This window comes from Podarcis pityusensis (assembly GCF_964106645.2).
Source record: "Podarcis pityusensis genome assembly, chromosome: Z".
In the NCBI taxonomy this organism is placed as follows: Eukaryota; Metazoa; Chordata; class Lepidosauria; order Squamata; family Lacertidae; genus Podarcis; species Podarcis pityusensis.
The window spans coordinates 10,198,601-10,222,819 of NC_138044.1; the positions used below are offsets into that span (position 1 = coordinate 10,198,601).

The following is a 24,219-nucleotide window of genomic DNA, read 5'->3' on the forward strand; positions in this document are numbered from 1 at the left end:
GTTGGGCAAGAAACACATGTATCCAACTAACATCTGAATAATGCTTTCTGAAGCACAAGGGTAGAGATCTTGAAACCTTTCAGATATTGCCATGCTAAAGCTCCCGCCATCACTGGAAGCAGAGTCCCATCAACACGCAGGGGACATTTTCTCTGCCCTTTGTCTACCACAGCTCAAGGGCTACATGCCCTTGTGGGCAACCTCACGAGGGCCATATGCCACTGGTGGACAGGGCCAGATGCAAAAATGGACGGAACAATGAATGTAAATTTCATCTTTGTGCAGTCGGCTAATTTCTAAGTGCACTCACAAATATCCTCCTGTGGCCTCCGTCCAGGCAGGCAAGATGCATTATCAGAGCTTGAGGACACACTGTGCCCAGGGAAAAACATGTTATGAAACAAGGGTGTGGTCTGAGTATAGCTGTCAAGTTTTCCCTTTTCTTGTGAGGAATCCTATTCGGAATAAGGGAATTTCCCTTAAAAGGGGGGGGGGGGAGTTGACAGCTATGGGTCTGAGAAGAATCCCAAGGGTCAGAGAGAGAGAGAGAGACGTGGAAGGCCACATTTGCCACTTTCCCCACCCCACCCTGGCCTACATTTTCCCTTTGTTTATGCCTTTGCATTGTTCCTTCCTCCCCACTCAACCCAGGATCTCCCACCTCCGTTCTGGTCTTCCCCCCTGTGAATATCCCCACCCCCAAATCTATCACCTCTGCCAAACGCCTCACTTTGCTTTGTGCAACAGAACCGTCTCCATCCCAAGAAACACGAATGCCGTGGTGAAGTTGAAAAAAAACAAACCACTTTATTTTTAATAATAATTGTACATCTGTCATATTAATTACAACTTGAATATAACAAAACAAAAGGTCAGTCATTAAAGAGCAGCAAGTTGAAAGGACTGAATCTTTTCTCTCTCTGGTTTTAATAAGAAGGTGCACAGAAGCATTAAGAACATCAATCCAAGCTAATGTAAAAAGAGAGAGAAAATCCCTCGGGAGGGGGGAATGATATTTTTAGAGCCCCGCTTTCCCCCCCTCCTCTCACTATGGCAGATTAGTCTGCTCTGTTGTGGGGCCTAGATTTAAGTCGTGCAATGAGAAACGTGCAAATGCAACCACATTGAGATCTCTCTGCAAATTACTGGTAATGATAACAGATTCTTAACTTCAAAACAATAAACAAAAAAACAAAAAAAAACAAAAAGTCAGTGCTTGGTCATTTCAATGTGTCATCCACAATGCTGTGCCCAGTACTTTTTTCAGGTAGAGCTTGCCAGAACTCAGTTTTGGCACCTCTCAGGTGGGTGCCATTGCCATTCTAAGAGAATGAGGGCGCCGTTCATGGTGAATTCCAGCACCTCTTTTTCTACAAAAATAGCACTGGCTGTGCCTTTCATTGTCAAGGAGAATGCTAGGAGACAGAAGCGAGTCTCTTTTTTTTGGTCTCCCTCATTTTGAGGAAATGTCCCCTTTTCAAATCTTCCCCGTAGTCAAGAGTATATTGGATGGTGTGCATACTGAACCTCAGGTGTCAGTGGCAATTCCCCTCCCCCTCCCAGAGCTACAATTCCCAGAGTTCCCTGGGGGGTTAATTGTTGAACACTCTGAGAACTGTGGCTCTGGGAAAGGAATAGGTGTCTCCTAATCACTCTAAGCCCCCTTAACAAACCACAGCTCCTAGAAATCTTTGGGGAAAGTCATGGCCGTTTAAACTGGTATCAACATGAATTTGGCCTCTTTTTGAATTTAGAGGTGTTCTCCCGAGAGAGCCTTGTGGGATGGAGAACCCTTGTTGGAAACTGAAGGGAGCTCAGCTAACTCCAAAATGGTGGTGCTTCTCCCCTGCTTTGTTTTAAAATCCCTGACAGAGATCATTCTGTCACACCTGCACTTGAATTATTAAAGCCACAGACATTGGTGCAGAAGCCAGACGTGTGTTTAGACACACAAACTGGACGGTCATCAGTGATTTGGCTCCATAACAACATTAGCACCGCCTAGTGGTTCACAGTTAATAGCACAATGAGCTCCACTGTGGGCAGTGGATGCCAGACAACACTGAAAATAAAATATTTTAATATCAAGGCTGTAGTTCTAAACATGCTTCTTTTGGAGGAAGCTCCAAAAGTAAGTTTTCCTCAGAGTAAACCTACTGAAGTTAATGGTCCTAGTTTAGGGCAGAACCCTAACCCTATATCCACCGAGATCCATCAGACTACAATGTGGCTGATCTCTGGCTCGGCTGGGATATGCTGGCATAAGCCCCCAGCCCCAGCTCAGCCAGAGATACACCAGCTTCATAAGTCCCTCACCCCAGCTGAAATGTGCATGGTGGATCTTAAGCCAGCATGAGACCTGAAAAGGGGTCATTCTGCGAGGGGGGGGCAGTGCCAGCAGGGAGGATTTGACAGCTTGGTCACATGACCTGGCAAACTGGTAAGCTGGCAAAACTCAAACTCTGTTTTAAAGCTTCCTATCCCCTGTGCTTTGGCTTAGACTGGCTCAAATAGTGGTAGCCTCGCTCCCAGAGTTTGGATCTGGCTTACTTTACACCACCTTCCCATACACACAATTGCTCCCTTAGTCATGCTCATTAATTTCAATGGGTTTACTCTGAATTAAACTTAATTCACTACCTCCCAGTGGGTCTTACCACCAAGTAGACTTGCCTAGGACTGCATTGCTCTCATGTGGTTTTAGATGCTGTCGCTCAGCCAAATCTCATTTGGCTACATGGTGTCTTCATGAAGCTGAATCAGATCAAATGGAGGAAGCTTTGCCTACTCTCAGATTTGGCTTCAGACACCATTGCTCAGCCAAACCTCACTAGCTTATGTGCTGTCAACACGAAGCCAAATCGGAGCAGAAGTGTGGACATGCTTTTAGTGTACTATTTGATTAAAACTGGATAGGACTGCCAAGGAGCAGATAAAAATTGCTTCAGGGACCAGATCCAACCCACAGGCTGGCAGTTGATAATACTAATAATAAATTTTTATTTATACCCCGCCCTTCCCAGTTCAGAAAACTGGGCTCAGGACGGCTAACAACAAATTTAAAACACTCAATTGATGCAACAATAAACAGCATAAAATACAGTATATAATGTGAATAACAATAAATTCAGGATTCAAAAATCAATTTAGGGGGGAAATCCATCCAATAAACATTAGATGATCACCAGGGCTAGCTGGCTAAATTAGTCCTATTTGGGCCAGCGAGGAGACCGGGGAGAATTAGCTGTGGGATCCCAGAGCAGGTAATCTTCATAAAAAGGGGAAGGGGAGGGAAGGAAGGGGAATAAAAGATCAGGCTAGGTTCAAATTGAAAGCCAGGCGGAATAGCTGTCTTACAGACCCTGCGGAACGAAGTTAAATCCTGCAGACCATCCCGCCTGCAGAGCAAGCAAATAGTAAAGTAATAAATTTGATCCTTCCTGCCTCATTGGGATTTGGCTCCATAATAACCCTATGCAAGCTAATGAGGTTTGGCTGAATTATGACACCTGAAGCCAAATCAGAGCAAAGGCAGCAATGCCCTCTGCCATCGCTCTGATTGGACTTCATCACAACACCATGTAAAGCAATGAGATTTGGTTGAAAAATGACATCTGAAGCCAAATCAGGCTTCTTCTTCCCACACTCAGGAACTATTGGTTTGAAAAATGGCTCCTTGCAGCAACAAGGAACACAGTTGCCTGGCAAACTTTACAGTCCCCACCACAAAAATCAGATAAGAGTCCCAACTTTTCAGCCTACAGACAAGGTGTCAGATTTGAGATGGGGGGGGGGGGTGACTTTTGGCTCAGCCCTAGCTAATACTGCTTTACCTTCACGGATGACTATATAAGCAAATACCATCAACTTTCACACATATAGCTTCAGACATACAAGAGAGGTTGGGTTGCACCACATTCACCCCCAATTCTCCTCCTGCTTCCACCTGAATCTTTGTAGGATGCTCGGAATGGAAAGTTTTCCCCCAGTTGATTCTACCTGTCTATTATTATTGCCTCTTCCTCCCTGCCTCCTCTTTCCCTGGCCACCCAGCTCCTCCTCAAAGACTTGTCATATTGCACATACGTATCAGAGCTATAATCTCAGGCCTTGCTTGTACACACACAATAGAATCAGAGTGGTCCAGTTGCAAGGCAGAAGAATTAACTGGACCACTGCAGGCATAGAGTGAATTCCATAAAAAATAATCCCATATGTTCTATATCTATATTTCCCTCTATATATCTTCCCATAAGTAGAAAACTAGCTGGCTAAGGCTCCCTGATATTCTAACTTTCTGCTTGGATGGAATTGTTCCATATGGAGAAGCATTCAAACGTGTTCATCCCCCTGTCTTGCAGTCTGTATTGGTACAGCCACATGACCTGGAAAGCTGTCTGTGGACAAACACTGGCTCCCTTGGCCTGAAAACAAGATGAGCACTGCACCCCATAGTCATCTTTGACAGGACTTAACTGCCCAGGGGTCCTTTACCTTTTTTTATCTTACAGTCCATCCTACCACATTAAAGTTCTACCACCTCATTCTCCTGGATATGCAGACCAGGCCTTACTTGTGCCATTTTCTCACAGAACACGCGGAACCTGGTCTTCCAAAAAATGCAGGGTCAGCCAGTTATATTCACAGCAACCAAGCACATTCACAACCAGTGCCGGATTTACTATAAGCTATAGCTTAGGGCCCCACTCTCTTGGCCCCCCCCCAAAAAAAAAATTAAAGGGGAAAAAAATGATGTACACTTCCAAAAAATAAAATAAAGTAAAATAAAATAAAATAAAACTTACATACAGCAACAGTGGCAAATGGCTTTAGATACCTATTAGGTCCATAAATTACAATATAGCATATATTCAACACAAAAAACAGCGACAATTGGTTGTTGACAAAGGACAGCTGGACATATAAAGGGCCCCATTACCTTCAGTAGCTTAGGGCCTCAAATCCAGCCCTGTTCACAACACAACAGCCCTCACAGGCCGAGATTCCTGCATTGCAGGGGGTTGGAATAGATGGCCACCTCTGTGATTCTCTGTCATCACTGACCAACTATACCCTGTTCTCCCATATATCCCAGTTAGTCCCCTCAGCACAGCCAAGGGGTTAGATAAGCTTTAAGCGAATCTCTTATTGAATGTCACCTCAACTCTACAAGTTTAAACCAATTTAACTCTCAACTAAGGCATTCTGGGAACAGAAGTCCTGTATGGGACTACGAACCTTCAACGAATATTCCCTCACTGCCTCTCAGAACTACCACCCGCAAAGTTGGGCAGAGGAGAGTTATGGCTGTCAAAACTGGTTTTGAACCAGTTTCAAATGCATAGCATAGATAAGTGGGTTCAAGGGACACTGGAGCCTAAAAGCAGCTTTGGCTGGCACCCAGCTAACCTGAACCGACATCAGATGCAGGGCAGTTAAAAGCATGGCTGGGCTAAAAGCTTTTTTTGCAGGCACTGCCAATCAGCTGTATTTACAATGCGCTGTGCTCTGTGGGCACTGATGCTAATTGGCCAGGGCTTGCAAAGTATCACCCAGAGTTATGCAATTCCCCAACAATCAGCTGATCATTGCATTGGCAAGAAACAGGTCACCAGTGGGAGAGACTGCCCACTTATCAAACTTGGCTTCTGTGGGTGGATCTTTCCCCCACCCCCATTCTTAAATCTTTCTGTCACTTCATCCTCCCTGCCAAGAACAAGGACCCACCCCTGCTTGGTTAAGCAACCGGGACAGTTTTGTCCCATCCCAAAATGGCAGCATCAGTTTCCCTCTCTGCCTGTCACCACGTCTGAAAGAGAAGAGTCCTTCTGGAAATGGCAGGTATTGTCCTTCTTTTGACAAATAAAATACATTGTTTGTACCCATTCACTCCTTCTCTCACCCTTGTAGAGAAGCAGTGTTACAAAGCAACATGATTCCATTTGATCTGTAGCTTACAAAAATCGTTCTTTCAACGAAGCCTACTTGAAGGCACCTCATCAAAGAATTACCCAAACCCCACCCCAGAGTGCCCAAAATAAGCATAACGTAGCTTACATCTGATCGCACGACTCCTCTGAGTTTATTTCCCCCAAACTCTTTCTTTTCTCAAGGGCAAACCACCCCAGACACTCAGTAGGGGGTAGTGCCCTCCCATTCTATCAGGTACTCAACTTTACCATCTAGGTTCACCCTACGGGCTAACACTTTGTACTTCTCCCCACACACCATCCTGCCAGCAGCGCCGAAATAGTTGTTGATTGATGATCTGAGGTAGGACGATGAGTTGCCTTCACCCAGGCTCCCGAAAGCATGACCCTGGGTGGGGTTCTCTGGGCGATCTGGGCCCCCGGTTGCCTCACTTTCTTCTGAGGAGCAGCCAGGTGTGACCTTCTGGGGGCCCTCCGCACATTTCTGCTTCGTCTCAATAGTTGTGTAGCTTCTGCATGTCATCTTACGCTTCCGGCTGCCCAGGGTCCTTCTAGGTAATATGTAATAATATTATTAAAATAATAATAATATTTTTTTATATATACCCCACCCTTCCCGGTTCAGAAAACCGGGCTCAGGGCGGCTAACAACAAATTTAAAACACTTAATTGATGCAACAAAAAAACAGCATAAAATACAGTATAAAACGTGAATAACAATAAATTTAGAATTCAAAAATCCATCCAATAAACATTAGATGATCACCAGGGCTAGCTGGCTAAATTAGTCCTATTTGGTCCAGTGAGGAGACCAGGGGAGAATTAGCTGTGGGATCCCAGAGCGGGTAATCTTCATAAAAAGGGGAGGGGGAGGGGAGGAAGGGGAATAATATTGTTAAGTTACGGCTGTGGTTGTTTAGCTGACAGATGGTTTGGAACAGAGATGGGGACTCTGTGGGCCGCCAGATGGACTACAGCTCCCATCACCCCTCCAAATTTAGAACACATCTTTCCATAATAATTAGCTGATCCCCCATTTAAAAACTGTTATATGGTCTTTATTGCATGGTTTTATGTATGGCTGTTGTTAACTGCTCCGATATGTTTTCAAGAATAGTGGTCTAGAAATACTTCTACAAATAAATACATATAAGTATCTGGAGGGCCACAGGATTCCCATTTGCATGTTAAATGAATCAATTAAAAACCATTCCAAATTACCAGTCCCACTTAAGTAAGTGCGTAACTCTTAAGTAAGTACATATACATGTTGCATTTTGATGGGCAGATAGACGTGCTTATAAAAACAGCAGGTGTCAAGCGCCATCTTTAAAGTAAATAGCAGACAGCCCACACTGAATGCAAAAACGAAAACAGAAGATAGCCCCTGGCCTCCCACCTTGTTTCATAGGACAGGCTGGTTGCGGCTGAACCTGAAGTACTGGCAGCATCCGTCGCCGTATCCACATCAGAAAAGAAATTATGGCTCGAGCTTCCGCTGGGGAAAAAGCATGAAAGCGTGAGCAGGGAAACAGTCAAACTGCACTGAGCAACAGCTTAAGCAAAGGCTCTGTCACACAGCGTATGTCATCATCATATAAAAGAGTGCTTCTGAACAAGTGTCTGTAAACCTTGCTTTGCCAAGTTTTTACCTGGGAATGGAACTCTCTCTCTCCCTCCCCCCCATTTGTGGAAAACCTTCCTGCAAGATATGCACCTGTTTCCATCATTATCAACTTCCAGAAGGAATTTGAAAACATTCATGCTTATCTAGGCATTTGGTGGCATACACAGGCATCAATCATACTCTTCTTGGGTACCCAGGAACAACGTTTTTAATCATAAATGCTTCTGGGGTATTTTGAACTGCAATTGTTTTATGCACGTTTTAACTTTTTTGGGGGGTGGGAATTGCTTTTAAATTGTGGATCTATTTTCTGCCCTAGGCTCCTTTGGGAGGAAGGCTAGAATATAAGTTTAAAAAGTAAATAAAAGCAAAGCATGTGGTCTTCCCCTGGGCTATGCCTCCCCCCGCCTTCCATTAGCCTTGCTCCAAGCCTCGCCTGGTCCTGTAGCAGACAACTGTTACCTTTTCGAGCTCTGCATTTCGTCCACATTGAAGTCAAAGATGCTCGCCAGGTGATGGTTTGTGCTCCAAGCAGAGGCAAAATCAGTCTGAGAGTCAGAATGTGAAGAACAGAACGATGACAAAACAGAAACCTCCATTACAAATATATACAGATATTATCAAGCAGAGAGGTGGGGAGTCTGATTTCAATGACAGACAGGACGCTTATATCTCTCACTCCTCATGGGCTAATTTTAACAGATGGATGGGGCTGCCCACTTGCCAATCCAGATGTCTTAGTGACATCAGGTGTGCCTTTTTGTGTGTATACATGATCAAAGGCATGGTGTTTTGCAATTGCCACCAAACAGCTGACAGTCAGCCCTTCCAGAGCTTTGCAAACACTAACCATCTGATTGGTTGCAAAGCATGCAAAGCACCATGCATGGAACTTTGTGGGTGCTTGCAACCCACCCCCTTTTGACCCAGCCATGGCTTTATTTGCCCTCACACCTGACACTGCTTGCAGTATCAGGTGCACAGAGCTGAGCTGGAATGGCCTGCTGGGTCAAATGGGGGTGGGGGAGAGAGCTGGTGGGCCTGATTAGGCCCACAAGCCAAAGGTTCCTGACCAGTGCTCAAGCAGTATAGCATGGCCAAAGGTCAGCTCTCTCTCTTTCTCTCTCTCGGCTAGATTCCTCCACCCTTTGTGCCTTAACAGCAGGTTTAAATAGCCTGAAACAGAAGCAAGCCAACTGCTGCTCTGAAGCCTCTGCCTCCCCTAAAATTGTTCCTCAGCCCCCCCCCTTGTGAAGCCATTGGTGCAAGCACACAATCCCCCATCCCATTCTGAAACACATCTCACATACGTGCAATCAAACCAAACACATGTTCTTCCCGTTCACCCTTGCTTGCTATCCTGCTTCCGCCCCCTCCCTCTGTCATCTCCAGTGTCAAATTTTAGACTGTAAGCTCCTCGAGGCAGGGAGATGACTTGTCACCATTCTGCACTGTGCCAGGCAAAGTGGTGGCGCTGTCCTGTATGCTAATAATAGCAAGCTCATTCTCTGAGCACTGATCTTTACATGCCCAAAACAGCACAAGAGGGAGATAACAGCAAGCTCAGGGGAACCTGAAATATTTGAAGAAGTATGAAAAATATTGGGTAAGAGGGAATCTTAAGAGGAACCCATAAACAGTGAGAAAGCATGCTGAGTAGGTATGGAATGATGCCTGAGTGCTGGAAGGCAAGGGGAATGGAACACCAAATAAGAAAAGAAATTGAACAGAGTAACTGGAACACTGAACAGAAGCACTCCACACTGCAACATTTTACTGCAGGTTCCACTTGTTTTTATGCGGAATGCTGAAGTATAATGAGGACTGAGCATGCTCAATGGTCATAGGATGCTGACTGACTATGGAAGCAGGGCAAGATTGGCGTGGAAATGCAGCGAGGTGCTTTGGAAAAGGGCGTGTCTAACTGGCACCGTGAACAGCCCAAGAACATCAGCTGCTGCTAAGAAGAAAACCATTAATCAACCACTCTGGTTTGAGTAAATCAGGAAATCTACAAAGAACCACATGGGGAGCTGAGTGAGGGGCAGTTTCTTTTCTTCAAAAAATAAAAATAAAGAAACTAACACTGGGAATCGCATCATCCAAGAGGAACTTTGCCTTTTTCCCCTTCTTCTTCTTCTTCTTCATCTGTACATTGTGCGGTGTCGAACTGTGGAAAAACAATATTGGAAGAATTGACAGATTTAGTATACTTTTGATGTAAAGTTTTTGGTTTTCCTTTCCTATGCTGGTTGCATTCTCATTTTTCACCTCCATAATAGCTGGGCAAAATGGCAAGATTTGCACCATTCCTTCTCTGCATATCCAAATAACCTCCTTCCCTACAGATCCTTGCAGCTGCTCTGATCAACAGGCAGAGGACCTTTTTAGTACTTCCACCACCCGCAGAAGTTCAGAGAGGGCCTTCTTTGCAACAGCCCCTGAGTTGTGGAATTCCCTCCCCACAGAGGTGCAGCTGAAACCTTCATTACATAGTTTCCATCATATGCCGAATGGCCTTCAACATATATATAGGATGCACCCTACTGTTGTGACTGTAATTTGCAATAGCAAAAATACTATTGTGTTTTTTAAATTGCTGTAGCCCACCCTGGGACCTTATGGCAAAAGGCAGGTAAGAAATATAATTAGTAAGATTAAAAAGACATCAGTAATGATGCTGATGACTGAATACACATAAAGGGATTCTAAGTTTGGAACCAGAGGGTAATAGCTATTCATAGTGACAGAGGAAGCACCAAGGTCGGCTCTCCAGATGTTGTGGGACTCCAACTCCCATCATCCTTGTCCATTAGTCATGCTGGGTAGCGCTGAGGGGAGTCAAAGTCCAACAATACTTGGGAGCAGCACCAGTCGCTGATCTCTGATCGACACTGACTGGCAGTGGCTCTCCAGGGTTTCAGACATGGAGTCTCTGTCACAAGAGACTAGGGCCCTGCAGGACTTGACATCTTTCCACAGGGCCTGCAAGACAGAGCTGTTCCACCTGGCCTTTGGTTTGGACTCAGTCTGACCCTTATGTTTCCCTCCCCTTATGGTTTTGATTTATGGGCTACTTTTAAAATGAGGCTGAATTAAAAATTGCATTTTAACCTGTATTTTAAATTGGGGTTTTTTTCCTTTTGTGTTTTTATTCATTTTACTAGTGTTAGCCGCCCTGAGCCCAGCTCTGGCTGGGGAGGGCGGGATATAAATAAAAATTATTTATTTATTTATTTTATTATTATTATTATTATATCTCCCAGCCCAACCTGGAGATGGCAGGGATTGAACCTGGGACCTTCTGCATGCAAAGCAGGTGCTCTACCACTAAGCTATGGCCTTTCTCTGACATTCATGATCCTAGAGTAAACACAGGGAAAGGGGCACCTGTAGGCCTGGGCAATATGGTGATAGATAAGTGAGGACTGGTTTGAAATCCACATCGTAATCACTGGTTCAGAATATTTGCCCTGACTATAATATAAACTGCTCAAAGCCAGAGAACGCTTTTGTCTGTTGCTCTTCCAGTTAGATCCTGCAGATGGCAGCAAACCACAACACAGGCACAGACCAGGAACTTTCCTCTGGCTACAATGCCATGAGATTCTCTTGCAAGCAGGCTGGCAGGTGCTGGAAGCCTCTTTTTCCCCATGGGGTTATTCTGAATTCAAAAAACAATGAAATAAACCTTGCCCTGTTGTTTAAGCCTCTTCTTTCCCAAGTTCCCTTCCTCCTTCCCTCCTTCCCTTCTCTCCTTCCCTCGTGTCCATACACTTTGCTTCTCCTCTTTTGCAGAGGGTGGGATGCGCACTTTTCTGTCTCTCTCTCTCTCCCCCCCCCCCAATTATGCTCTCCCATTTTAAAGAAGGCCCAACCCCCGGCTCATGTGAGCAAGAGCGACAAGGGGGCTCACTCAGCTGAGGCACAAAAAGGCTTCCTGTGCCTCAGCTGACCCATTTAAAGAAACCCCCCATCTCTCCTCTGGTAGGGCTAAGTGATGTATCTCTGCTGATGCTTCCTCACCTTATTTCTAACATTGTGATATATTGCCATATTTAGCTGTAAACCAGATATTACCCAGTCCTAGTCACCTCATACATTGGTCCCTGCAAAGTGGTTATCCACCGCTTGGCTTCACAGTTACAAAATGGTCCACAAATTTTCTGGTCCCGCTAGCCAGCAGTGAACCTGTTAAATGTTTTTACTGTATGGTTTTCTGTGCAATTGTTGAAAGCTTTTAATGAACAGCAGTATATAAATATTTTTACATAGAACAAAACATCCTGCTAGATTTTTGGAGGCGGGGGAGAGGGAGGGATGGCTGGCTGGCTTACTCATTCTGTTGCCTGGAAGTATGATGTAGTAGGGACGCGGGTGGCGCTGTGGGTAAAAGCCTCAGCGCCTAGGGCTTGCCGATCGAAAGGTCGGCGGTTCGAATCCCCGCGGCGGGGTGCGCTCCCGTCGCTCGGTCCCAGCGCCTGCCAACCTAGCAGTTCGAAAGCACCCTTAAGTGCAAGTAGATAAATAGGGACCGCTTACTGGCGGGAAGGTAAACAGCGTTTCCGTGTGCTGCGCTGGCTCGCCAGATGCGGCTTTGTCATGCTGGCCACGTGACCCGGAAGTGTCTCCGGACAGCGCTGGCCCCCGGCCTCTTGAGTGAGATGGGCGCACAACCCTAGAGTCTGTCAAGACTGGCCCGTACGGGCAGGGGTACCTTTACCTTTACCTGTGGTGTAGTGGTTAAGAGTACTAGACTTAGACAAGGTGGATGCAAATCCTCCTTGGGCCACAAAACTCACTGGGTGACCCTGGGCCACTGGTCATCTCTCAGCCTAGCCTACCTCAAGGAGTCTTTCAGAAGGCTCCCTGAAGGAAGGGTGAGATACAAAAATGTATAAGAAACAGTTCTGATCACAAGCATCACCCTGCTCAAGCGCAGACCTGCAGTTCTCTGTATCCTTGGGGTTCTCTGTTTCCTTCGGCTCAGGAGGTTTAGCATCGGCCGGCCCTGGGACCTTCCCTGGCAAGAGTTTGTCTGGTGGGCTTGGGGGGACCCGGACCCGCAGTCGGAAAATGCACTTCTTCTTCTTGATTTCCTTCCCACTCAGAAATCTGAAAGGCAGCAGACAGTAAAGTTTGGTATTGATTTTTCAATTGGTAGTGATTCCACCCCCCCACCCCCCCAGAAAATGCAATTCTAAAAGTCACCCTGCCTGGTTGCAGATTGGCAAAAAATGTTTTTAGCACTTGTAATGTCTAGTGTGCTTTTAATTAAAAGCTTTTCGCTTGCAGATTCGGCAGCATTTTGGAAAATGGTTTTCCGAGACTTTTGTCAGGTTCCGTGCGATGGCTACCTCACCTTTTCCCATTCCAAACTCTGGCTTCCAGGTCAACCAAACGGAAACTGACATCAGGAATGGCTTTCCAAAAGATGTTGATTTCAAGGAACACAATAAAAGTGATGTGGAGAAGCAGCCCTTTTATTACTCTTACCTGCTTTTGTAGCTGTTTAGTGCGTTAAGGAGGTGTTCGGCTCTCTCTGCCACGGGGGTGTTCTTCAGCTGAGAGGAAGAACTTACTTAGTTATTTTCAATTTCTTTTTAAATGATGTTTTAAAGAGTCAGAAGCCCTCTCAAAGCAGCCTTCCTCAAACTGCATCATAACATTTAAAACATAAAAACACAAGTATTAAAACTCAGACAGCAAAGTACAAACAACCTGTTCCAGACCAGCAGCCTACATAAAACATTTCAGACAGTTCGGAGTAATTTATAAAACAAAAAAGCAGCTGCTAGTTTAAAAACAGGGACCTGCATCATCAATTAGAAGCAGACTGGAACAAAGAAAAGGCCCATTTAAAGGGGCCAAATGCACGCTGGTGGAAGAGCAGCTTCCTTGAATGCAGAAGGTTGGAAGTTCAATCCCTGGCCTCTCCGCGTCTGAAACCCCAGAGAATTGTTCCCAGTCAGTGTATACAGCGGTGAGCTAGATGGACCATTAGTTTGAAGCAGAAGAAGGCAGCTCTCTATGTTCCTCGGGAGGGAATTCTTAGGACCAGGGCCAGCACCAGAAAGCTGTCAGGGATGAGGGGCTCTGTGGGTCCCCATCATCTTTGATCATTGGCCATGTTGGGCAGTGGGGCTGAGGGGACCTGGCAGCCCACAAAATCTGAATGAAAGTAAAAATCCAAGAGTTTTAGGCCCCAACCCAGTTAAAGTTGATCGTGACTAAGGATGCAATCCTAACCCTACATATCTGGGAAGTCTTCTGAGTAAACATGGTTAGAACCAGTGATCTTTGGGGGGGGGGGCAATGGCATGCAGTACCACCACCTTTGGGACGCGGGTGACACTGTGGGTTAAACCACAGAGCCTAGGACTTGCCGATCAGAAGGTCGGCGGTTCGAATCCCTGTGACAGGGGGGAGCTCCCGTTGCTCGGTCCCTGCTCCTGCCAACCTAGCAGTTTGAAAGCACATCAAAGTGCAAGTAGATAAATAGGTACCACTCCGGCAGGAAGGTTAACGGTGTTTCCGTGCGCTGCTCTGCTTCGCCAGAAGCGGCTTAGTCATGCTGGCCACATGACCCGGAAGCTGTACGCCGGCTCCCTCGGCCAGTAAAGCGAGATGAGCGCCGCAACCCCAGAGTCGGCCACAAATGGACCTAATGGTCAGAGGTCCCTTTACCTTTACCTTTACCTTTACCATCGCTTTTGGGGGGTGTAAGGAGGCAGGAGGGCTCTCGGACCCTGTCAGAGCATCACAACTCCTTCTCCAAGCCCGGGAAGCATTTGCCCAGCTTAGGGAAGGAGGCATGATGCTGTGACAAGATCCTGGAACTCTACTGCCTCCTACCCAAAGCCAGGCAGGGGAGGTCCCTTCACTTGGGTGGCAGCACCCTGGTAGTTGGGCAGGAGGGCAAGGGAGCATCAAGCAGCTAATCTGCCCTTACAGCCCAGCCTTGGCATCACCCCACACCCCTCCCCCAGCTTGCTGGTGAGTACTGGAACTTTTTTTCCTAGGAAAAAAGCGCTGGTGCAGCCTAAGTCCTACTGAAGCCCAAAGAATAAGCCAGCCTGGTTGTGATATTTTATTAGCTCATTTGAAGCCTTACTATTTTAATTTAAAAAATAAATAAAAGTTTAATATTGCTAAGGGGAGGGCACGCAAGGCTTTGCACAAGCCCCCTCATGGCTCCACCTCATGGCTATGGGAAGCTGCCTTATGAAGAGTCAGACCATTGACCCATCTAGCTCAGTATGATACTGAGTGCCATCAGGCCTCCAGGGTTTCAGACAGAAGTCTTCCTCAATCTTACTTGGAAATGTCAGGGACTGGGCTTGAAAATGTCTCTACATTGGAAGCTGAAAGGGGCAGAGGTATTGCAAGTGGCTTCTGCGGTTTCTTGAAGCGTGGCCAAACATTATTCTTTGGTTCCTTGAGGGCTAGCAACTTTAAAAAAAAAGGCTGAGATTCTGAATTCCTGAACAGCACACAGCTCCTCGTTTCCCAAAAATATTAATTTAGCATTTACTGTTATTTACTATTTTTTATTCAAACTGTGTTTATTTTAAATTGAAATGGCAACATATATACTTATACCAGTGAACATTCCGATTATGACCACAAGGTGGAGCCCAAGTTCCAGCTTTGAAGTTGTAAATGGAACAGAGCAAAGTTCTCAATGACTCTGTCACCCTCCTCCTTTCAATGCAGAAGTGGAAAACTTCGACCGTCCAGATTGTCACTGGGTTCTAACTCCCATCAACCTCAGCCAGCATGCCCAAAGTTCAGGGGTTATTGAAGCTGTAGTCCAGCAACATCTGCCAGGCTACCAGTTCCATGGCCCTGCTTTTACTGGTTCGACAGCCAAGCCACTTACCTTCCCAAGCTGCAGAAGGTTCCAGCGCTGATTGACAAAGGTCAAGATTTCATCAAAGTCAAAGTATTTCTTTTTACTTTGGACACCCAGGTTGTAGAGTACAAGATGCACGAGATCCACCCTGTGCATGGTAAAAGGAAACAGAATGACCAAGGCTTCCTGCAGAAGATCTGGTCACAGAGCATTCGTCCTGATTTTGCTTGCATAAATCCTATGCGGATATTAGACTATAGCCACATTAACACCATAGATTTAAAGCCCAGTGATACCACTTTAAACAGTTATGGCTTCCGCCAGTGGCGTAGCGTGGGGGGTGCAGGGGGGGCCGGCCGCACCGGGCGCAACATCTGGGGGCGCGCGCTCGCACTCGCAGCTGTCTGCCCCTACCTGGCTCACTCACTCTCTCTCACTGCAGTGCTGGCTGTGCGAATCCGATCTGAGCCGCTGGGTCGCCGCCCACTGCGGAGGGAGTGGGTGCCAGGCGTGCAGTGCGGAGAGAGAGCAAGGGACTATCTGGGGGAGGGACAGTGCAGCGGCCGCCCAGCGCAGCGCTGAGCGCAGGAGAGAACCACACCAGACCAGACCAGGCAGCAGCAAGAAGAAGCTGGCAGCGGCGGCAGGTTAGGGGTTAGGGGGCGCAAATTACTTGCCTTGCCCCGGGTGCTGACAACCCACGCTACACCGCTGGCTTCCGCCAAAGAATCCTGGGCGTTTGTTGAGGCCGCTGAGCTTTATTAACCGGCCCCCATTCCTCTCACAGAGCTACAACTTCCAGAGTGGTTTAGCAGTCAACCTCTATTCCCAGAGAGATTGTAGCTCCAGGAGTCTATTTTCACTTACATGTGCATTCTTAACCATGCTTTTATTCCAGCATATGAATTCTCGTACACATTACCTGGCTGGAGAGCTGCATTGCAAATTTCAGAGCAGAGCAAATTCTGAAGGTGGCAGTGTTTCACTTCCCATTTTGTTTTGGGAAGCATGGATTAGGTAGGTTCACCTTTAAGCAAGACCTGAATCGAATTTCTCCCTCATCCCTAAATGCAGTGGAGATATTGCTCCTTGCATAATTGCCACGTTCTTTGCCGCTACCAGTTTACAGATTGCCTCCCATTAGAAAGACTCCAAAGGACATCTCTGACACCTTGGCACTTTCCAAGCACCTAACGCAACACAGAAGGATTGTTAGAGTTCATACTAAACACGGTCATTTCGATAAGTGCCTGTAAATCAACAATGTAAATAGAAGTGGAGTTAATGTAGATCTCTGGCTGCTCATGCTTACTTATGAGGAGGCCATTTCACAGACAGCTGAAGTCTTGGCAATGCATTCAATGATCTAGTTATTGGACAGTGTCCCTGATCAGTTTTCTTCTTATATGCTATTGCCTTGCAGGTCTTTCCACCTGGCCTGGGAGGGCAGGTGAACAGGGTTTTTTTAAAAAAGATCTTGTGGTTTATGTTTTTTGATATTTTATTTACTGTTTATGACTACTATTGTTATGTTGCAGTAATGTATATTTGCATGTTGCAAGGCCCATTGAGCATGGTTTGACTATGGAAAGGCGGCATATAAATAAAATGTATGAGACTCTTGAGAGTCCCATGGACTGCAAGAAGATCAAACCTCTCCATTCTTAAGGAAGTCAGCCCTGAGTGCTCACTGGAAGGACAGATTGTGAAGCTGAGGCTCCAATACTTTGGCCACCTCATGAGAAGAGAAAAGACCCTGATGTTGGGAAAGATGGAGGGCACAAGGAGAAGGGGACGACAGAGGACAAGATGGTTGGGCAGTGTTCTCGAAGCTACCAGCATGAGTTTGACCAAACTGCGGGAGGCAGTGGAAGACAGGAGTGCCTGGCATGCTCTGGTCCATGGGGTCACAAAGAGTCGGGGACGACTAAACAACAACATGTATGTATGTATGATATAAGCATGTCACACTCTGTAGCAGGGGTTCCCAAAAGTGAGTAGTGCCACCCCCACAGGGACCAGCGGGAGTACCTAGGAGGGTATTAAGAGGCAAGGAAGCAGTAGCAGAGATGAAAATGACTCTGGAGATGAAAATGACTATCAAACTTTGAAAAGCTAGTACCACTGGATGAAGTTCATCAGTTTTGTTGAATTAATTAAACTAAATAGTTTTTGTTTTATTTTGAATGAATGTGCAATTTATTATTACTGTTTGAATTATATTATGTTATTGTCTTCCTTAGTGTGTGGGGGGGTATTATTTCTGAATAATGATTTATACAGGGTGGGGGGGAGCACTCAGGATGAGTTTATAGAACCAAGCAAAGGTGGTCCACTGCTCTACAAGTTTTGTTGGAACTGTATTTATTTCACTACAAATAAAATATTCTATGAAAAAATAGAAATAAATACGGCTGCTTATATACAGCTGATTTCCATCACAATAATAAACGCTGAGAGTGTCTGCTTCAGCCTTACCATCTCAAAGACAAACGTTTGATGTACTCTGGGCCCTGGTTGCACACCGCGCAGCAGAAAACATAAAACCTGAAAGTTAAAAAAACAAATAAATGAACAAGCAGAACGTTCTTTAACTCAGATTAGCAGCATTGCACCTGGTGTTGCTCAAAAAAAGATGGCAGTGAAAGTACCAGGCTGAGGAGAACATTGCACAGATTGTAGCCACCACCGGAAAGGCCCTCTCCCTTTATTATTCTCCTCCAAGCCTCCCTCATAAAGGGGACCCCAACACAGCAATCCAAAGCAGGTGAGGGAAAGACGTACCGGTCTCCATACATCATTGGGCAGCTAAGGCACTGTGTGCAGGCTTCATGGAACCACTGTTGGCAGCGGTAACATTGCAGCATCTTCAGGTACCACCTGGAGGGGAAAGAAACTTGGTTGGACCGGGAGAGAGTCGCAACACCTGTGGAGTATTCCCTACTCAAGTTTGCCAACCTCCACTACAGTACTAGCATGGGTCTTCCAGAAGGATGCTGATGAGGAATTGCGGCCTTTGGGCTGAAAAAAAAACTACCCCACTGGTGAGTTAGATTAAATCAGTCCTCCACAACCTGGGACCCTCAAGTTGTTGTTGGACTCCCAGTTACCATCAGCCCCAGCTAGCGTGGCCAATGGGCAAGGATTATGGAAGTTGTAGTCTAATATCTGAAGAGCACCAGGTTGAGGAAGTCTGAATTAACTCAGAAGAACGTAAGAAAAGCCTCCTGGATCAGCACAATGGCTCATTTAGACCAGCACCCTGTTTTCTCACAGTGGCCACAGAATAGCTATCATGGCTAGTAGCCATTGATAGTCATCTCCTCTGTGAACTTGTCTAATCCTCTTTTAACACCATGAAACTTGGTGGGCATCACTGCACTCTGTGGGAGTGAGTTCCAGAATTTGACTGTGTGCAACTTTTACCTGTCCTGAGTCTTCCAACATTCAGCTACACGAGTTCTGCTTTGAACTTTGAATTAATGAAGACGGTGCTCATCCCTTGCAGTCTTCCCATTAGACCTTCTGGTAGGCCACTGTGAGAACAGGATGCTGGCCTAAATGGGCCATTGGCCTGATCCAGTAAGGCTCTTATATGAGGTGTTCCCAATTTAATGCAAGTCAGAAAAACTGCAGACAGTAGGCACTATCTTAAAAGAGGCATTCATCTATCATCTATCTATCTATCATCTATCTATCTATCTATCTATCTATCTATCTATCTATCATCTATCAGCAAGGGATGCCTCTTCCAAGCCAGTGGCACACACATGCCTCATCTAAAAGCCAAGAAACTTGCTAACTGCTGTAACTTATTTAATTTAACTGGTCAACTATTCATCTGCAATTTAACTGATTTATATTTCTGCAAAGCAGACTGAAGTGGGCATAGCTCGATAGATAGAGCATGAGACCCTTAATCTCAGGGTTGAGGGTTTGAGCCCCACATTGTGCAAAAGTTTCCTGCATCGCAAGGGGTTTGACTAGATGACACACAGGGTCCCTTCCAACTCTGTGACTCTATGACTCTATGATTCCAGCCAGGAAGAAACACAATGGGAGTGCAAAGCAGGGTCCATAAGGGGTGTGGCCTGGAAAGAGTCCCAAGGACCAGACAGAGAGGCTTGGAGGGCCGCTTTGGGACCCCAGGCCAGTCATTTCCCAGTCGTGGTGTAGATAAGCGTCTCTAGCTAGCTAGCTGTGCAAGACACACACATTTTAAAGCTTGTATGTGCACCCCTGGAGATGTGGACCGCCACATGATTCAGGAGCTTAAATCTCCAAAGGAAGACCCCCACAGAAGAAAAGGGCAGGATAGATTTGCTCCCTATTGTCAGAGGTCTTCAGAAAGCTCCATCTCCTCAGACGTGCCCCCCTCTCCTGGGTGCCACCTTTGTTTTCGTTTTGGTTTCTCTTACTCGCCAGGGCCGCCACAGTAACAGTAACACTGCTGGTGATTGGTTCTGTGGAGAGAGTCCCATTCCAGCTCCTGCAGGTTATAGGACAGCACCATCTTGATCCTTTGCAGCGTCTTTGCAATGGTGCCTTTCCTCAGGGCTCCACCATTCTGCAGAGGCAAAAAGCAGCAAGAGGTTCAGACCACAAAAATGCGTCAGGGACTGGCAGGTGCTAGAGGATGAATGGTGGCAGGAGCGAGGGGCCGGGATGCTGAGCAAAGCTGGGGTGGGCCGATGGTGGAATGGCTCTGGGGTAGGGACCAGTGAGTTGTGGGGTTCTGCGGCTCCACTGGGGAAAAACATTCAGTGTCACTCCAACTTTCTGTGGCTGTCACAAGTTATGAGTAAAGATTTGCTCAGAGAGCTGAGTAGAAAGAATTGTCGTTTATGACCTGTGTCTTAAGGAGCTGGTGTAACAGGCTGATTCAGCAATAAAGAACTATTAAAATCCAGTTATTTGTCTTCATTGGTCTGGGTGTAAATCAGGACAATAAGGGGGGGGGGCAGGACTCAGTGGTGAAGCTGCATGCTCCGGCCCCGGGGGCGGAGAGCAGGCAGGGGTGTGGCTGGCGCATGTCCCAGGGGCATAGCATGCCGCCTGTGGGGTACGCAGCATGTGTCCGGGGGGCGGCCTTGATAGTACCCCCTTCCCCAGTGGTGCCGGGGACAGTGCACTCCCCCTGCCCGCCGCTCCCATTCCTCCGCCGGTGGTGGGACTCAGTCAGAGGGAGGAAACATTCTGTAGATCAGTTGGAAGAGCATCTGCCTTGCATTCAGAGGGTTCCAGGTTCAATCCCCATAATCTCCTGTTGTGGCTGGGAGAGACCCCATCCACCCCAAGACAACCACTGCCAGTCACCGTTGACAATACAGACGACTACCCCACTTATGGGGGGGTTGCATCCTGGGCTCTCACGAACATAAATGAAAATTGTAAGTGGAGAGTACCCTCTAAAAAGCCTCCAAATGCCCTCTCTGCTGCACACTCTCAGCCAGATGGACGGGGTATAAATAATAAATTATTATTATTATTATTATTATTATTATTTCATTGACAAGAGCACCTGCTTTGCATGCAGAAGATTCCATATCCAGGAAGGGCCAGGAAGACCCCTGTTTGAAACAATTTTTCTTCTCTAATACTTTTTAATCTCCTCTCTTGTTTTCTTTCTTTAGGGTTTTCTATTTCTTGCCTTTTGGTCTTTCTTCCTACGTTCTTTTATACATTAAGTAGCTGTTTGTATCAGTATATTATAACATGATACTTTGTGATGGATATGCAATTTTGTATATCTCTGAAAATGTATCAGTACATAAATTAAAGAGAGAGAGAGAGAGAGATCTTGAAGAAATGGTGTCAGCATAAACAAAGCTTAAACTGGATGGATCAATGGTCTGACTTATAAAAATAATAATATTCTGGCTGTCCTCTGGCAGAGGCAGCACACTAGGTTCAATCCACCACTAGCAATTACTAGGTTTTCACATAGGGGCATCTGTAAAGAAGCATCTGCCCAGAGATGGTATGCTCCCGAAACGAGAGCTAACAGAAAGTATTCCTTGAATCCTATCACTCACCCGTACAGCCAGGGCAAAGATGCATCTCCGACAGAACCAAGATGAATCCAAGGAACTCTCATCGCTGCTCACCGCTGGGATATGGCATTGCTGGTGGAAACCTGAGAGGCAAAGTTTTGCAACTACGTCAAGAGGCTGAGCACTTTCTGCAGGGTTGAACTAGGCTGAATCCATCACACCATACACTGAAAGTGCATAGCTCCCCTCCCAAAGATTCCTGGGAACTGTAGCTTGTAAAGGGTGCTGGGAGTTATAGCTCTGCAACGAGCAAACTATAGTTCTCAGGATTCTTGCACTCTTGTAACCCCTAGGCTACAATGTCAGGCAACAGAATGAAACACACACATACACATACCTAACAGAAATTTTCAGTCCTTGAACATTGGAACAATCCAACCCACAGTGGATTGATTCACTGTTTGCAAACAGGGCCATGAAATCTGGGGGAACATTTTGGGAAGAGGTCTAACTGTGAGGCTGAGCACCAGAGTGTTATTTGCAGGGACCAACATTTGAGACGAATCCCTTCCTGCATTTACTCTGGGATCATGAATGTTGTAGAAGGGCCATAGCTCAGTGGCTGAGCACCTGTTTGCATGCAGAAGGTCCTCAGTTCAATTCCCAGCATCTCCAAGTATGGTTTGGAGAGACTCCAAAACCCTGGAAAACCATTGCCAGGAAATGTCAACACTGGGAAATACTGAGCTGGATAGACCAGCTTAAGAAGCAGCTTAAGAAGATTCCTATGTTCCTAGGAATGTCACTCAGCATGCCACTGCCAAGCTCTGACCAAAGGAAAGAAATGCAAGATGTCCACCAGGGTAGCTTCTTGACACCAGCAGGAGGCTGCAGCCACTCGGAGGTTGCTCTCCTATTGAGGCAAAGGAGTCTGGCTCCATCCACCAACCAAAGAGCAGCAGGAGGGAGCTTGCTTTCCAGTCTCCTTGACAGAAAGAAAACTAAAGTGCATAACATGAAAGGAAAAGGTATTGGGAGGGAGGAGGAAAAAAGCAAATTGGGGCATCTGAGAGTTGCGGGGGGGGGGGGGAATCATCTTATTATTTATTCTTACATGCCACTCTAGGAACCTTTTAGATCTGGAGAGCAGGGATTTAAAAAAAAAAAAAGACATCCCGCCGACCAAATAATGATACAGCAAGCTTGCTGAGCGATAAGGGCATTCTCGTTGCTGCCATTTTCTGCTTCACCACCCCGCCCCCCAGCCCCTAACACAGGGAAGGTGGAACTTGCAGGATATTCTTCTTACCAAGTCCACATTTCCCGCATATCAGTATGTCATTCAGGGGGGATTTTGTCTTTTCCATACAGATGTTACACATTGACTCTTCACCAGGGAGACCAGCTGAAAAAGAAGAAGAATGTCAGCAGTAATCGCCACAACCGCTTGGAAAAAGGATGGAGTACCATTGTACTGTTGAGAGTGTATTAACCTATGGTCTGTTTGTGTGGTTTGGGAGCTGCACAGTCAGGAGAAAAACAATGCTGTCCAGGATTGTAAAGACTGCAGAGAGAATAATTGGGTGCACTCTTCCCAGCTTGGATCAAATCTATGCTTCCAGGTGCTATAAGAAAGCTGCAGAGGTAGTGCAGGATAGTGTGCACCCTGGAAATGATCTGTTTCAGCTACTGCCTTCTGGAAGAAGGTACAGGGTTATAAAGACTAGGACTAGCCGCCTGAGAAACAGTTTTCATCCAAATGCGATTTTGGTTTTAAACGCAGTGTAAGGTAGCCTCTGTGGGAGTATATTATATTTAATTATGGGGTATCAGAGTTTTTAGAGGGTTAACCAGCCTGGGATAGCAAGCTTGTTGGTTTTTGAATGTCTGATGTAGATCTTTTTCAATTTCGTTGTTCTGTATGGGACAATGACAATAAAGATTATCATATCGTATTGAAGCCCAATCCTACTGTCACTGGAGGTGGGAGATTTCCACCTCATATACAAAGATGAAAAAGCCTTATATCAGGGTCCCCTCCAGAAATGCATTTCATATAACACCGGTGGTGAGTTTTCTGCTCATAATGGTATTGGGGCGGTTATATGCAGGCCACATTCACACACATACAGCACTATGATGCCACTTTAAACAGGAAGAACTACAATTCTCAGAGTGGTTCAGCAATCCATCCCTCTTTCACAGGGGACTCTGGGAATTGTAGCTCTGGGGCGGGGGAATAACAATTATCAGCACCCTTAATAGCTCCCTTAATTCTTTGGGGGAAAGTCAGGACTCTTTAAATGTAGCCATAGTCTTGCTTATAACAGTTCTTGTGCCAGCAAAAGTTTCAGGATGGACATACGGCTTCATTTCAAATTGGTGCATGCCCCATAGCCAGGAGCAGAACGACTTTGAAACTAATTAAGCTTAAGCTTAAGGACCTCTAATCCTGAAAGGGCCCCAGAAGGAATGTTAGTCCTCATTGCTTAAACGTTTTGGATCTAGTAGATCCAATCTGAGTCTCACAACTCAAACTGATTGATTTTTTATTGTGTATATTTCAACAATTCCAAAGTTTGAGAGTCAGCAGCACAGATGTTGCAAAGGTGGAGTGTCAATGTAAGTTGGCTGTTCTGCTGTGACTAATGTATCCCCCTTTTTAAAAATAAAATAAAATCAGAGGTGGGTTTTCTGACTGGATGAATATGCTCAGAACTCTGGAAAATCCTGAAGACAGCATGGAATATAAGGGGGGCAATGTTGTGCTGGATAACAAAAAAGTCAAATAAAAATACTGTGGATCAGCAACTT

General features: G+C 46.0%; 1 protein-coding gene across 3 annotated transcripts in view; it reads right to left on the reverse strand.

The window, feature by feature from the left end:
- Positions 1 to 782: 782 nt before the first annotated feature.
- Positions 783 to 24,219, reverse strand: part of PHF19 (PHD finger protein 19) — a 38,869-nt gene continuing 15,432 nt past the window's right edge. For 2 of the 3 annotated variants that reach the window (XM_080990931.1, XM_080990932.1), the window contains 12 exons: positions 22,715 to 22,810; positions 21,448 to 21,548; positions 19,831 to 19,979; positions 18,197 to 18,292; positions 17,891 to 17,959; positions 15,440 to 15,560; positions 13,054 to 13,121; positions 12,502 to 12,672; positions 9,643 to 9,727; positions 8,020 to 8,105; positions 7,330 to 7,428; positions 783 to 6,481 (listed from right to left, as the gene is read on the reverse strand). In XM_080990931.1, coding sequence (XP_080847057.1) covers positions 6,133 to 6,481; positions 7,330 to 7,428; positions 8,020 to 8,105; positions 9,643 to 9,727; positions 12,502 to 12,672; positions 13,054 to 13,121; positions 15,440 to 15,560; positions 17,891 to 17,959; positions 18,197 to 18,292; positions 19,831 to 19,979; positions 21,448 to 21,548; positions 22,715 to 22,810 — 1,490 coding nt within the window. In that variant the 3' untranslated portion in view covers positions 783 to 6,132. The remainder of the gene's footprint in view (positions 6,482 to 7,329; positions 7,429 to 8,019; positions 8,106 to 9,642; positions 9,728 to 12,501; positions 12,673 to 13,053; positions 13,122 to 15,439; positions 15,561 to 17,890; positions 17,960 to 18,196; positions 18,293 to 19,830; positions 19,980 to 21,447; positions 21,549 to 22,714; positions 22,811 to 24,219) is intronic. The other variant, XM_080990933.1, reaches the window with a different exon arrangement.